This window comes from Choloepus didactylus, chromosome 25 (assembly GCF_015220235.1).
Source record: "Choloepus didactylus isolate mChoDid1 chromosome 25, mChoDid1.pri, whole genome shotgun sequence".
NCBI classification, from domain to species: domain Eukaryota; kingdom Metazoa; phylum Chordata; class Mammalia; order Pilosa; family Megalonychidae; genus Choloepus; species Choloepus didactylus.
Window position 1 is genome coordinate 4,271,642 of NC_051331.1, and position 14,248 is coordinate 4,285,889.

The 14,248-nt window shown below is 38.2% G+C and overlaps 1 protein-coding gene and 1 pseudogene across 2 annotated transcripts in view; both read left to right on the forward strand.

The window, feature by feature from the left end:
• LOC119520499 (zinc finger protein 596-like) overlaps positions 1–10,084 on the forward strand; it is a 54,935-nt gene extending 44,851 nt beyond the window's left edge. The window contains exons 2-7 of one of the 2 annotated variants that reach the window (XM_037818402.1): positions 3,587–3,667; positions 5,876–6,002; positions 6,726–6,824; positions 7,342–7,424; positions 7,838–8,203; positions 9,003–10,084. In XM_037818402.1, coding sequence (XP_037674330.1) covers positions 3,587–3,667; positions 5,876–6,002; positions 6,726–6,824; positions 7,342–7,424; positions 7,838–8,203; positions 9,003–9,071 — 825 coding nt within the window. In that variant the 3' untranslated portion in view covers positions 9,072–10,084. Of the gene's footprint in view, positions 1–3,586; positions 3,668–5,875; positions 6,003–6,725; positions 6,825–7,341; positions 7,425–7,837 lie in introns of both variants that reach the window. The other variant, XM_037818400.1, reaches the window with a different exon arrangement.
• A 2,135-nt stretch (positions 10,085–12,219) lies between these two features.
• On the forward strand, positions 12,220–13,463 carry LOC119520224 (annotated as a pseudogene).
• The last annotated feature ends 785 nt before the right edge of the window (positions 13,464–14,248 follow it).

Consider the following 14,248-nt stretch of genomic DNA (forward strand, 5'->3'; position numbering starts at 1 on the left):
CTACACTAAGGAAAACAAAGTTATGGCCCAGTCAAAGGAACAAACGTACACTTCAACTGAGATACAGGAATTTAAACTAATGATAAATCAAATCAAAAAGTTTAGAGAAGATATTGCAAAAGAGATAGAAAGAATGAAAAAATATGAGCAACGTCTCTGGGAACTCAAGGATGAAACAAAGTACAATAATGTACGTATCATTGGTGTCCCAGAAGGAGACGAGAAGGGGAAGGGGGCAGAAGCAATAATAGGGGAAATAATTAATGAAAATTTCCCATCTCTTATGAAAGGCATAAAATTACAGATCCAAGAAGCGCAGCATACTCCAAACAGAAGAGATATGAATAGGCCTACGCCAAGACACTTAATAATCAGATTATCAAATGTCAAAGACAGAGAGAATCCTGAAAGCAGCAAGAGAAAAACAATCCATTACATACAAAGGAAGCTTAATAAAATGTATAAGTTAGTGTTTGAAGGAAAACTTGCCTGATATTACCAGTCAGATGTTGATATTTCTGCATTTAGACCAGTTTTCAAAAAGAACATAAACAGCTGGATATGGGATAGACAGATAGGTAGACTGATAGAAAGACAGATAGACATCTATAATCACATTGGATCAGTTTTCTGAAGGAGTAATAGAACAATGAAGTGGGAGCGCAAGCAAAAGGCTAAGTTTGGTTGGATCAGTGAAGGGATCTCTGAGAGACTGATGTTTGAAATGATTGAAAGAAAATGAGTATGGAATGGGAAGGTATGTTTGTGGTATGTTTCCCTTGGAGTGGAAATGAATCATGAGAATAGTTCTCAGTGGAGAGAAAAGCAATGTTAATTTATGCTTAGTTGTGTCAAGAGGTCATGTAAGAAATCAATACCTGAATGTGTCTTGGAGTCTTTAGCTGAGATTTGAGACTGGTGGAAGAGTAATATTTGCACTTTGGGTGTATAAGAGTGTCCCACACTATATTTCATTTTAGGTGCAAATAATTAAGCAAAATCCATGAGGACTTAAAAATAGTATCCAGATAAGTGTTTTATCACTTTCAATTTAGAGATAGCCGTGGAAGAATTTAATTAAATTGAATAAATGTATCAACAGACCAGTTCAAGATGTTCCAACCATGTTGTTTGAGTTCTTTGTAGTGGATATGGTAAAGGAGTGTCTGGAGTAGTTTGAATATGATCAGAAGCTTGTGATGGCAGAGAAAGTGAGGAAAAATAAAGTTCCAAAAAGGAGATTGTGGTCCAATTTTTGGATCCAAGTAAGGAACCATTTATTGGGAGATCATTATTGATCTCCAAGTTTTATGAAAGAGAACATCAGTGTTGAGTTTTGTGAGTCAAAGGATGAGGTGCATGAAAGGATGGGGTGGCTGCACATTAAGTTTGTCAAGGGGGGGTCTGGAGAGCAAAACTTGAGAGACAATATATTCAGAGAATATTTGCTTTGATTTTTTCAATATGGAAGCATCAAAAGTGAACTTATGTGATTTGATGGATTCTGATGAGAGGGGGAGATTTAATTTAAAATTGACAATGCAATTGACAACAAAAATGAGATTGAAATCAATTGGAGATAATAGACTTAGCCAGAGGGAACATGACTTTTCTATTTAATAGGAGAGAAGGAATAACTAATGTGTATGCATTTGGGGATATTTGAAGATACTGTGGATTTTAGTGAAATTTGGAAAATTACATAATCCATCTGCTCAGGAGAACTTAATCTCATCTGTTGAAAATGTGTGGAAATGATAGAGTGTATGAGATTCAAAAGGCATTGAGAAGATATGGAGTATTTATGTAGTATGCAGGAAGGAATTAATTAGCAAGACACAGTACAGTTACCAGGTATATTTGAAAACCTCCAGGAGTTGTGGATCTGTGTTTAGACCAGGATCAATATCTTACTCAAGTATTGTGCCAGATGTAGTCATGGAAAATTGCAGGTTTTTGAAGTCATTGAGTATTGAGGGTTAGATTGTTAGATGTGGTAAATAATCACAGGGACATAATGTTGGTCTTGGTAAGTATGTGTTGAAATTACAAATATGAAAAAAAACTGGGCAGTTAAAATGAGAGATAGGGGGTGATGTTTATCAGGAGGGTCAGTACACTGTAGGTCCACATGGAGAAGGAGAATCTGGGTATGGGGAGTACTTTTGTGGCAGAGCTAGGAGAGAAGATTGTAGCCACAGGGTGGGACTTCTGGTATTTGATATGAAAGGGATATTCCTAGTAAAAATCTGAGTGATGTGTAATACTCCAGAAATTTAAGCTTGGCAGACAGGCAGAACAAAATTCTAAATCTTGCTGTGTCATTTTCTAGTCATGTAATTTTGTCATAATACTAAAATGTTCTGAACTCTGATCATGTCATTTGTTAACCTGATAAATAAACCATAAGCAGCAGGATTATGGTGAGGATTAAATAAGCAAATACTGTTAATCTCCAAGCAGAGCAACACATTATGCACCTTCTTTTCTCTTTATTTCTGGGCCTCAGATACAACTTGGTGAATTAAGCCTACTATTGCTAATGATAAATTATCAAATGTCTGTGAAATATATTTAATAATTAGTGGTGCTCTAGGGATAATTTACTGGCTATAGATGATTAATGATTTCACACAAATGCACACACACATACTGATATGCACACCACATATACAGGGAGAGAAAGATAAATGCATGCATATTCCTACAAATGATTAATTTGGGACAGGTCTACAACAACCACTTTACTAAATTATAGATGAAGCAACTTGATAGCCTCACAGACCCCTTCAGTCTATAGTTTGTGCCAGCCCTTGCCTTCTGTGGATTGTGGATCATGACAGAAACTTTATGAACATGTACTCCTGTTACTTTCTTTTGAGGGGATTTTTGAGTTCTCAGTTTGGAGGGTGGACATAATTGGTCCCTCCAGATGAAGTTAGTTCTTGGATTGATCAATCTCAACATGAAATAATTTTGTAGTTGCATGATAAGTATCCAAATCCTTTAGGGAAATATCTGAAAGTCACTGTTTACGGGTTGAGGGAGTGATATTTCCAGGGATCCAAAGGAGTTGAACCATGATGATTTAGGGCAATTGCATACAGAAGGACAGGGCAGAATAGAGAAGGGAGAGAGTGCTCTGAGTGTGGGGATAGATGTTGGAGAATCAATGGTACTTCATAAACAAAGAATACTTAAATCTGAGAATTTCCACAATTTTTACCTGTAGGGAAAGACCAAAATCCACATGTGGTATGAGTTAGAGATACCTGTTCTTGAATCATGGAGGGGGTTGGAATACTCTGACCACCATGGGACAATTAACACATGAAAAGTGATGATTTTCATGTTCTTATCTGTAAGATAGCTTTATACACATTTTCATTACTAGCAACATGAGTCATAGCATTCTTATATTTGAGTTTAGATGAGAGCCTTCCCCTGTTTCTCTTAAAGAACACTGTATGTTTCTGCTGGTGGACTGTGGGTGTTATTTCCAGGTGAATATTTGGGTAATTGTGACATGTGGGTATGGAAAATGTAAAAATGTTTTGAGTCTTATGTCTTCTTTCTCCCTCCTCAGCATTGGATGCTTATTGCTCAGATTGAGAGTGAAAAACCAGTGGAAAAGGTTGATGGCAGAAGTTTGACGATGCAAACACTGGTGAGAAGGGAATGATATTTCTACTGAAATAAAATCTTTTTCAAAAATATGCCTATTTCTCCTACTGACCTGGCAGATTCCAAGTACATTGATGAAATACTCACATATTTGAGATCCACTTAATTATACCCAGGACTCTGGTATAACTATGGTGGGTCAGGAAGTAAGAAATAATCCCTCTACCTTTACACTAGTATGTTGCAGCCTCTGTTAAGGCTGTGTGTTCACAGAAGAGATGTGAGAGGATTTATTTGCCTCATGGAGCCTATGGTCTCAGTTGGGAGGTAATTTGCTCATTCTCTGTGTTAGTGGTATCAATGTGCTTAGGATTGTGGTGAATACAAGGGATAGAGATGAGTAACTGCACAACCTAACACTCCAATAGGGAGGCATATGGTTCATCAGGTGAGTTCAATCAGTCCAGCATCACGAGTGCTGGGGTCAGGGCTACGCTGTGTTCAGGAGATGACAAGAAATAGATCACAAGGGGCTATGAAAATAATGTATTCATATAATCTGATAGTAAACTTCTTACAGTTTTGATAGAATATATTTTCACATTTTGAAAAAAGTTTTAAATTCTCATTGCCATCTTTCCCCAGTTAACCATTTTCTTGGATTTTATCAATATTTGTACAACTTTGGTAAGTTGAAGAAAAGAATAGGGAATATTGTTTCCTTATTTTAAGCTGTGCATAGAGGAGGAATATTGTAGGGAGAGTAAAATTTTAGGACCAGTGAAAATACTTGAAGGTCTATTGAGAAAGAGAGACCAGAACAAATAGTCTATTTATCCTTGAACAGAGTCAAGATGAATATACAAGAGATACAATGAAATTGGCAGTATGGAAGTACAGGAGAATATTGACTACAGGTGGTCTCCTCACAGAGAAAGAGTCAGCCTAGGACTGTATTTTGGTATAGCAGTCATAGGGGGCTATAGTTTATGTTACTTTACAGCCTACACTCATATCATAGTAAACAGCTGAGTTTTGTGGAGTTGGAAGAGGAAGAACCTACTGTCCCCAAATTCTGCAATAAAGTGTATAGACCTCTGAAGAGTTATACACAGTGCTTCAAGTCTTCCACCACTTTATTGAATAATGGATTTATCACCTGTACTTAAGTTTTGGTTAGATAGGAATCATCAGTCATTGGGTTTTTCAAAATTTAAAAAATTTTGTCAAACCATTTCATAGACAAGGAAACCAAGATCACTGCAGGTGCCACAAAATTGGTTACGTTTGATTTTAAATTTGTGTCCAGTTGGAGGTCAAGTATCACAAAATGGGGTAATGAAACAATATTACATGAAAAATGTAGTTTATTACTCCAAGACCCTTGGGAGACAGTGTTGCCATGTGGAGTCATTGGGGAGTGTGAACAACCCAGTTTGTGTGTGGGCAGCACACAAGCAGAGCCAAAGGGACCAATCGGTTTATGCTTCTATGCTTTTATTGTAGGATGGGGTATACATTAGATTTTGTACAAGAGGTAGAGATTGGTTAGTTTAGAGCAAATACCTGTCAAAGAGGAAGGACATTCAGGGTTCCAGGGTTGTTGGGATGTTACCATAGCATTTGAGATCACCAGAGGGTTCTGGGTGAGGCATTTTAGCAATGCTGGTGGTAAGCAAAGATGTAGGTTTGAATTCTGGGGTCTTTAGGCTGGAGGGATAGAAAGCTGTTACTTAGGCCAAGGTCAGTGTTGAGGCAAGCCATTTGGCCAAAGATGGATACTAAGGCAGTACACAAAAATATTTTTATAAGATGGATGGGAATAATTGAATAATCATTGCATTAAAAAGTGGAAGATCATGATTAATGCTTCCATAATTATGAGTCTGTGAATTTACTTGAAATAGTTGGAGATTTAGTTATGGATACTCATGAACAAATTTGATGATCACCATTTGGAAGTCATTATTATCAGTCTGTGGGAAAACTTTAAGGGTACATCACACCATATGTCGTGCACTATTGCCTAATGGTGAAGTTTTATGTATGCAGAGTTTGTATGTCTCTGTGAGTGTGTCTGAAAGACAGATCCCAGGTTAGCAGTAAGAATGACCTAACTGGGATTCCAAACACATTTTGGTCCTTTTATATGCCCAACACCTTCCCTTCCTCAGTGCCATCATTTCTACCTACCTACTGTGGATATTGTAGGAATAGCCTTTTCTGAAGTCAATTGCTTATGATGTTTTAGGAATTGGTGACCTTCAATGATGTAGCTATAGACTTTGATGCAGAGGAGTGGGCCTTGATGGACACAACCCAGAGAAACATATTCAGAGATGTTATGCTGGAGAGTATCAATCATCTGATGTCAGTGGGTGAGTTTAAAATTTTCTCTACAGTGTATACATCTATCTATCCATCAATTCAACCATCTAACTAATCCCTAAGCAATATATTCAAGTATCTATACAACTTCCCCATATGCCACTCTTATTTCTTCTCTGATTCTTGCATAATGTTATGACTACTTGTAAGAAACTCCGTCTTTTCTATTTTTCCTTATGTCTCATTTGTCAAACCATTGGCCTGTGATATTCCTGACTAAAATTTCGTATCATTTTTGCTGCTTTACAATTCAGAACAGTATGAGAACTCAATGAATATTGTTTCTATAGATAAAATATTGTCTAGATAGTATTATCCTCCTGGGACTCTGGTGAAGTTTCAGTACACAGTAGAAAAATAATAGACATGTTCTTTTCCACATAGAACATTGATTGAGTAGAGCCTATTTTAATGGATGCTTTTATAAAATATTCTTCAAAACTGTGAAGTTTTAATTTTTCCTTGTATATAAAGAATGAGGATGTGTTGTCTAAGAATTTAGGCATGGGCATCAACATATACTTAATGACTTTGATTGAAGGTCAGGAGTCATCCTTTGCTGGAAATGGATTATCAACATACTGTGTTTAAATTGCACTTCCTTGTGGTGCTCTTCACAGTTTACCGTATTGTTCCTAATCATCTGCCCTAGACTTGATTATCATGAACTTGTATCAGCATAGAACTCAAAATATATGCTTGTTTCTTGTAAGTAGGGTATCAGCTCTGCAAATCTGAAGTGGTTTCCCAGCTGGAACAAGGAGAAGAACTGTGGAGGGAAGGATTAGGATTCCTTCAAGGACAGAGTACAAGTGAGTTCTAGGATGCTGTGTTTCATTATGAGAAGGGGCATGGTGTCAATGAATGAGGTCTTTAGAAATGTCAACTGAAGGTTTCCTTAATTGAGTGATATTCCGTGAAATGTAGGCTATGACTTGGGAAATCCAGAAATTTGCAATTATTCCATACCAATATCAATCTCTAGTTAAGAATCCATCTATGATTGTCTTTTGCTTAAAGAAAGAGATATTTGTGTACCTATAGGAGTTAAACTTACACACAGTGGCCTTTGTCCCTATCCTCCTCTTAGAGGAATTTCTCTTTCTTTACCACCCAACATGCCATCTTATTATTATCAATTACTTTAATACTGAGAATGTTTTAGTTCTCTATTTCTAGAAAATGCTTTGCTATTTTCTAGAGTATACCTTAATTTCAGGTTGCTCCCCATGTAAATGAGAATTTGAAACATAATCACATGAACCTTGGAAGTTTTTTAACATTTCAGTCTGCTAATGCCACTTTATGATGTTTTTAAAATTATTTCAGGCAGACAAAATGAGCCCAGAAAAGAAGAACTGATAAACATGCCATGTATCTGTGATAAGGACAAATATACTATTCCGTTAAAGGTAAGCATCATGAGTATGACAGTGGTCTTCCAAATAAGTAGCTGGGATTGAATAGTCTAGGAGTTCAGCACAGTCATCTGACTAATGAAATATGGGATTAAACACTGCTCCATCAATAAGTTTTGGATAGTTCCAATTAAGGGAAAATTAACCTGAGCTGAAAGCCATAACCTGAAATCTTATAAAAGCACAATTGTATAAACATGTTTATATACCTATACTTTGTGACTTTGAAGTTTGCAAAATTGATTAGATAGCTCTGCAGTTGAGATGCTAAAAAGAGAAAATTTCTGCCTACAAGAAAGTGGCATGATGAATTTTAACTGGGGCCTACTGTATGATTAGACTAGCGAATTGAATCAATGTTTACATGTTGACATACATTTAACAGTTTCTCTTCTCATTTATACCAGCAGATTTCTAACATTGGAGAGGATCCCTTTGAAAGTAATGATTTGGGAAAAGATTTAATTCACTGCACATTGTCTGACATGGAAACAAACCCCTATGTAAATGAACAATTTCAGAAAGCTATCAATTCCCAGTCATTCTTTAGTAGACATAAGCAAATTCAGTATGGAAATAACCACATTGTTCCACATGTCTGCCATCTATGTGGGAAATCCTTCCGTCGATGTCATTCCCTTAAGGAACATGAGAGAAGTCACACTGGGGAGAAACCATATATCTGCCATCTATGTGGGAAATCCTTCAGTCGATGTCGTAACCTTAAGGAACATGAGAGAGGTCACACTGGGGAGAAACCATACATCTGCCATGTATGTGAGAAATCCTTCAGTTATCCTGGTAGCCTTAAAAATCATGAGAAAACTCACATGGTTGAGAAACCATATGTTTGCCATTTTTGTGGTAAATTCTTCACTAGTAAGTTTAACTTCACAGAACATGTGAGAACACACACTGGGGAGAAACCATATGTCTGCCATCTATGTGGGAAATGCTTCAGTCATTGTGGTAGCCTTAGGGAACATAAGAGAACTCACACTGGGGAGAAACCATATGTATGCCATCTATGTGGGAAATCCTTCAGTCATTGTTGTAGCCTTAGGAAACATGAGAGAACTCACAGTAAGGAGAAACCTCACATTTGTCATCTTTGTGGGAAAGACTTCACTAATAAGTTTACCCTCAAACAACACATGAGAACACACACAGGGGAGAAACCATACATCTGCCATCTATGTGGGAAATCCTTCAGTTGTTGGAGTACCCTTGGGAAACATGAGAGAACTCACACTGGGTAGAAACTGCCCATCTGCCATCTATGTGGGAAATCCTTCAGTCATCATGATGGCCTTAGGCAACATGAGAAAACTCACACTGGTGAGAAACCATGTTTGCTATCTTTGTGGTAAATACTTCATTTATAGTTCTATCTTCAGACAACATATGTGAATGCACAATGGGGAGAAACCATATGTCTGCCATCTATGTGGGAAATCCTTCAGTGAAAGTGGTAGCCTTAGGCTACATGAGAGAACGCACACTGGGGAGAAACCATATGTATTCCATCTATGTGGGAAAGACTTCAGTTATAGTTTTACTCTCATCCAACAGGTGAGAAATCACACGGGAGAAACCACAGGTCTGCCATTTATGAGGGAATCATCAGTGTGGTACTCTTAGAGAACTTGGAAGAATTCACACTGGGAAGAAACCATTTGTCAGCTTTTTTCATGGGGAAGCCTTCACTGATAGACTGATCCTCAGACAACATGAGATATTAACACTGGGGAGAAAACATGTCTGCCATCTATGTGTGAAAGCCTTTAGACATAAATCTGCCATTAGGAACATCAGAGAACTTATTAAATATGTTGTGCATATTGTAGTTTTCAGACACAGCTACCACATTTAAAAAGTTAAAAAAATAAAACACAACACAGTAGTGTAAATCTCTGTCAATGTAATCAATGCCTAAATGCCTTTATTTACAATCTATCCTTAATAATGTGATTGCTCTATCCTGAGAGGAACACTATGTAATTACTTATAATAGATTTCAGCTCATCAACTCTAGGAGATAATTATGATGTCATTATTACTCAATGAAGAAATGTGTGAAATCCTTAAATTACAGTGTGCAATATACATGAAGTTTCACATTTTATACATTATTCTCTGTATATATATGGAATGAAGAAAAGTCTTTGGTAGTTTTGAATTTATCCATCAATGCTTAATTTCCCATACTAAGGAAATGTCTACCGTGAACTCAAATCAGAATGTGTTCAGCTGGAGTTCACCTCAGGAATATGAAACTGAGGAAAACATCTAACAAGAATGCTTCACAGAACAATTCAACCATGATTTCAGAGTTTTGCCAACTAACCTATAAATGAAAACTAAATTAAAATACAGGATTGTGAAGTGATCTTGGAGTGCTGAATGCAGAATTTTGTAATGAGTTGTAGGCAATGAAATCAAAGTTCTTCTCGACGTACTTGCAAATATTTATGAGGTAAAAGCTGTACCTCAAAATTCTATGATGTTCAGCTTCTATTTTTTCACACAATTCTAAACATAAATATAATGACTCTGTGAAACCAGGGATCTTTGAACATTAACTGAAAAATATACAGGCCAAGATTATGTGTCATAAGCCTTATATACTCTGAACAGGTATAAAAACAGCAGTAATGAACAGAATATAAATAAATAATAACTTTGGATTCATTTCTGGTGATACAGACATTTTCCTTTCCACTGTCTGAGTTGGTCTTTTACATTAAAATGAAATTAAAATTAACTCTTACAGGAATAATAAGGTTGTAAGTCGTGGAGTATTGGGTAGCCTGGGGATGGAAAATCTTGAGCATGCATTTGGGTCATTCCCTCCATTAAAAATGGGTGGTGTGGGATACAAGATGGCAGATTAGGAGACATAGAGCAAAATTTTCCTCTGTGAAAAACACTAGATGAAAGACAAAGTGCTCCAGAATAGCAGTTCCAGGGTTCCACCTGCTGGGCAAAGACTTTTACATCCATAGTGACCGTGCACTTGGGGAAACTGATAGACTGTGTTTGGAATCATGTGAGTGTTTGAGTCCCCTGGGGAAATGGCAGCCAGAGCCATGCCATGGTGGGGAGAAACTGAGAGACAGTGTTTGGTGGCAGGTTAGTGTAAAATCTGGAAAGCAGCTTGGGAATCAGCAGTAAAAGCCACAGTTGAAGGGTGGTGGGGAGTGCTTTCCATGTCCTGAGCACCTGCCTCAGCCAAGAGCCCCAAAGACAGAGCAGTCCAACAAGTGGAGGATCACAGAAGTGGGTAGTTTCCATCCCCTGTAGAAACATTTTTGCAGTGGGATGGGAGATACCCCTTTGCAGGATCATGGCTGAGAGTTTCCTGAAGGATTTTGATGGCCTGTGATGGCACAAATTCCTCCTCCACAGAAGCCTGCAGAGTGCACAGCCTAGAAGCAGTATTGCCACAAGAAGTGCCAGGAGCCCTACACCAATCATGGGGACTTGTGGGCCCACTATAGAGTGGGACTGTGAGCAATCTGAGATCAAGTGTTAGAAATCTGTTGCAGCCCCAGTGCATTCCAGCCACAGCCACAGGAATGGCTGGGAGTACTGGGTATTAAAACCATCTTCCTTGCCAAACTGCACAGGGCACATCTCCCACCCACAGGGCTGGTAGTCCCTGCTGCACATGATAGAACCTCCACAATGTTTGGACTCCACATGATGCATAAAAAAGTTGGGGAGAATTGACTGGACTGTAGGTGTTGACTCCAGCAGGCCATCTGCTGGTAAGTCAGGGAGAGTGCACTCTACTAACCTGTAGCTCCATCAAATTGTAGATAATTGTTGAAATAAGCCTGCATATCCTAAAAGAACCCTATCAAGATAAATGCCAAGAGGCCAAAAATAACAGAATTTTAAAGCATATGAAGAAACCAGAAACTGAATAACCAAAATGCTCAAATTAAAAAAATCAGGAGACACAGACTTGGAGCAATTAATCAAAGAAGTAATCACAGATACCAATATCATGGCTCAGGATGTAAAGGACATCAAGGTGACCCTAGAAGAGCATAAAGAATATGCAAGAGTAAATTTTAAGAAGAGGATTTTTGGAAATAAAAAACTTGATCAAATTAAAAGGATTCTTCTTGGGAAAACTTCCCAACACTTCTCAATGATATAAATATGCAAATCATAGATGCCCAATGAACTCCAAACGGAACAAATCCAAATAAACCCACTCTGAGACATATTCTGATCAGATTTTCACATGGTGAAGAGAAGGAGCAAGTTCTGAAAGCAAGATTGGGAGTAGCAAATTAATCCTAAATCAAGTAGAGGAAAAGAAATAACAATGAATAAAGCAGGAAACATGACAACATGATGAACTTGAAGACATAATGCTTAGTGAAATAAGCCAAGTACAAAAAGAGAGATTTGTATGTTCCCACTAATGTGAACTCACTGAAAAATGCAAAATAACTTTTATATGTAGAATGTAGGTTTCTAGTGATAGCAACTATTGAAAGGGCAGTGATTTTCTAATAACAGATGAGTTATGGAGGGTAACCTTAATTTTATGGGGATGCTTATGAATGATTATGGTTTGTTAAATTTTGGGGGGTATGGTAGGAACATGTTGAAAGGAATGTATTTCTGGCTGTTTTTCTTAATACTTTTGTTGAAATGATTTGTTTTTTTCTTTAAATTTTTTGATTAAGTTTAAAAACTGGGTTGCCACTATATATCACCAGAAGGGTGGCTCAAGTGGTGTTAGAAGGGGTTGCTTGCTTAGGGGGCTGAGATGGTGGCAGCTGGGGAGATTCTGCACATCCCTGCCCTGTGGCTCCTCCCAGCCACAAGCTCCAAGAAGGGCTCCAATTCCCTGGGCTCCACATCCCTACACAGGGCTCACCAGACACCTAGAGCTACACCCTTGGCAGTGGCCAACTGGGGTTTAAGGAGGAGGATGTGGTGGGCAGTGTCAGGCCAAGGATTTGGAGCATGTGTGGTGGCTGTGGTGACTGATGCCTTGGCTGGCCCTGTAACCTCTTCAGCTTCCTGTTGCTGCCCCTGCCAGGAGTGCCTTCTTCTCAAACTTCACCTGGAAAACATCAGGACCTGGTGCCCATCACCCACCCTGAGAGCTCCCAGTGGTTCCATCCACCCACTGCTCACAGTCTGGTCACCAGTTCACTAGAACAAGTGGTTTCTGCTGCTCAGCTACCTGACTTCTAGCCTTCTATCCTTGATTCCACCAGGCTGTGCCAGGTTGTGGGTTCACTGTCATTGCCTGTGGCCATATCAGCTCCCCCAGGCTGACCTGCAAGAGGGACAGCTGCCAGACTGATTCTGTGACCATCAGAAGCAGACCTGGCATTCAAAACAGATCTGTGTTATGGCCCATCAGCAGAGGGTACAGAGTTTGCAGGTAAGAACCATGCACACAGCTGTCATGTAGGGGCAAGATTCTGTACAAGATGACATCAAGCCTGAGCAGGATGCAATGCTGATATCATCACAATGAATGACAGAAGCTGTGCTCACATGACCTCTGCAAAATGTGGCTGTGGATTGGGTTGGCTGTGTCTAAAAAAGATTTCAGAACTGTATTACCTCAGCCCTGCTGGCTGCCCCTTCTAGGGCAAGAAGCCACAGAGCCAGAAGATTCTTTGGCCATTGGACCCATTGGTTGATGCTCCAGTGGGGGTTTCCCTCATGGCTGGCATTGCCTTTCCTGCCATGGTCACTGTCATTCTTGTTTGTGTTGGCAGGAGGATCCTCAGCAGGTGTGAGGGAAGGAAAACCTCCAAGCACTGGAGGAAATTGACTATTGCAGGTAGAGTGTCTTTGTCAGTCTTGGCATCCCCAGTTATTGCTGCAGTTATTGGTCATGTCTCCCCATGAAGCTGGCATATGTCTATAGGGTTGTGTCCATTTCTTTCTGTCCTGGAGGAGTCTGGAGATAGCACAGCCCAGGGAAAGAGAGTGAAAATTTCCCTTGGGGGTGAAAGTTATGACAGTAGCTGTCATAATTCTGACAAGTAAGTAAGATGAATCTCACATCATATTTCAAATAGAAAACTGCCCTTGATGATCTCAGATGTAAAGCTTACATTTCTGGCTTCCATTAACACTTCAGTCAATGTTTTTGATAAAAGACTCCATACTACTTAAAATTGATTTAACTTGAGTATCTCTTATATCTCCACCATTTTACTATAAAATTCTTTAAGTATAATCAATGTGTTATTGAAGTAATATCAACTTGGATGCAATATATGATATAATTGATATCCTGAGAAAATATACTCAAAAAATATGTCCCATAACACCATTAATTTAATATTACTAAAATATTTCAAAAGTAAAGTCTCTGGAGATGTATAAAAATTCTTAAAATTGTGTCCTTTGGGGGAAGTTACTTGAGAATCATTGTATTTCTGCTTTACATTATGCTTTCATTTGCACTATTTGATTTTTTAAGCTATAGTGATTTTATTACTATCAATATGCATTTATATATTTAGAGAGGAAAAAGAAGTGAAGACTGATAACCTTACCAGAAAAAGTGATGGATTGCTCTATTGATTGGTTGATTTATGCATTCATTATTTACACCACAATGAATGTTCACAGATCTAGAAAATAGGAATAATGAGATCTAGTATTTTTCCTTTCAACTTATGAAAGTAGATATTAATTGTGGGAATCAGTGTTTAATAACATTGTGGATTTGAATAAGATGAAATATGTTGAGTCTTGTGTAAAATATTATGTTTTACCATACATGTTAATCATATTTCAGGATGTGAATAAGCTGAGACATAAAG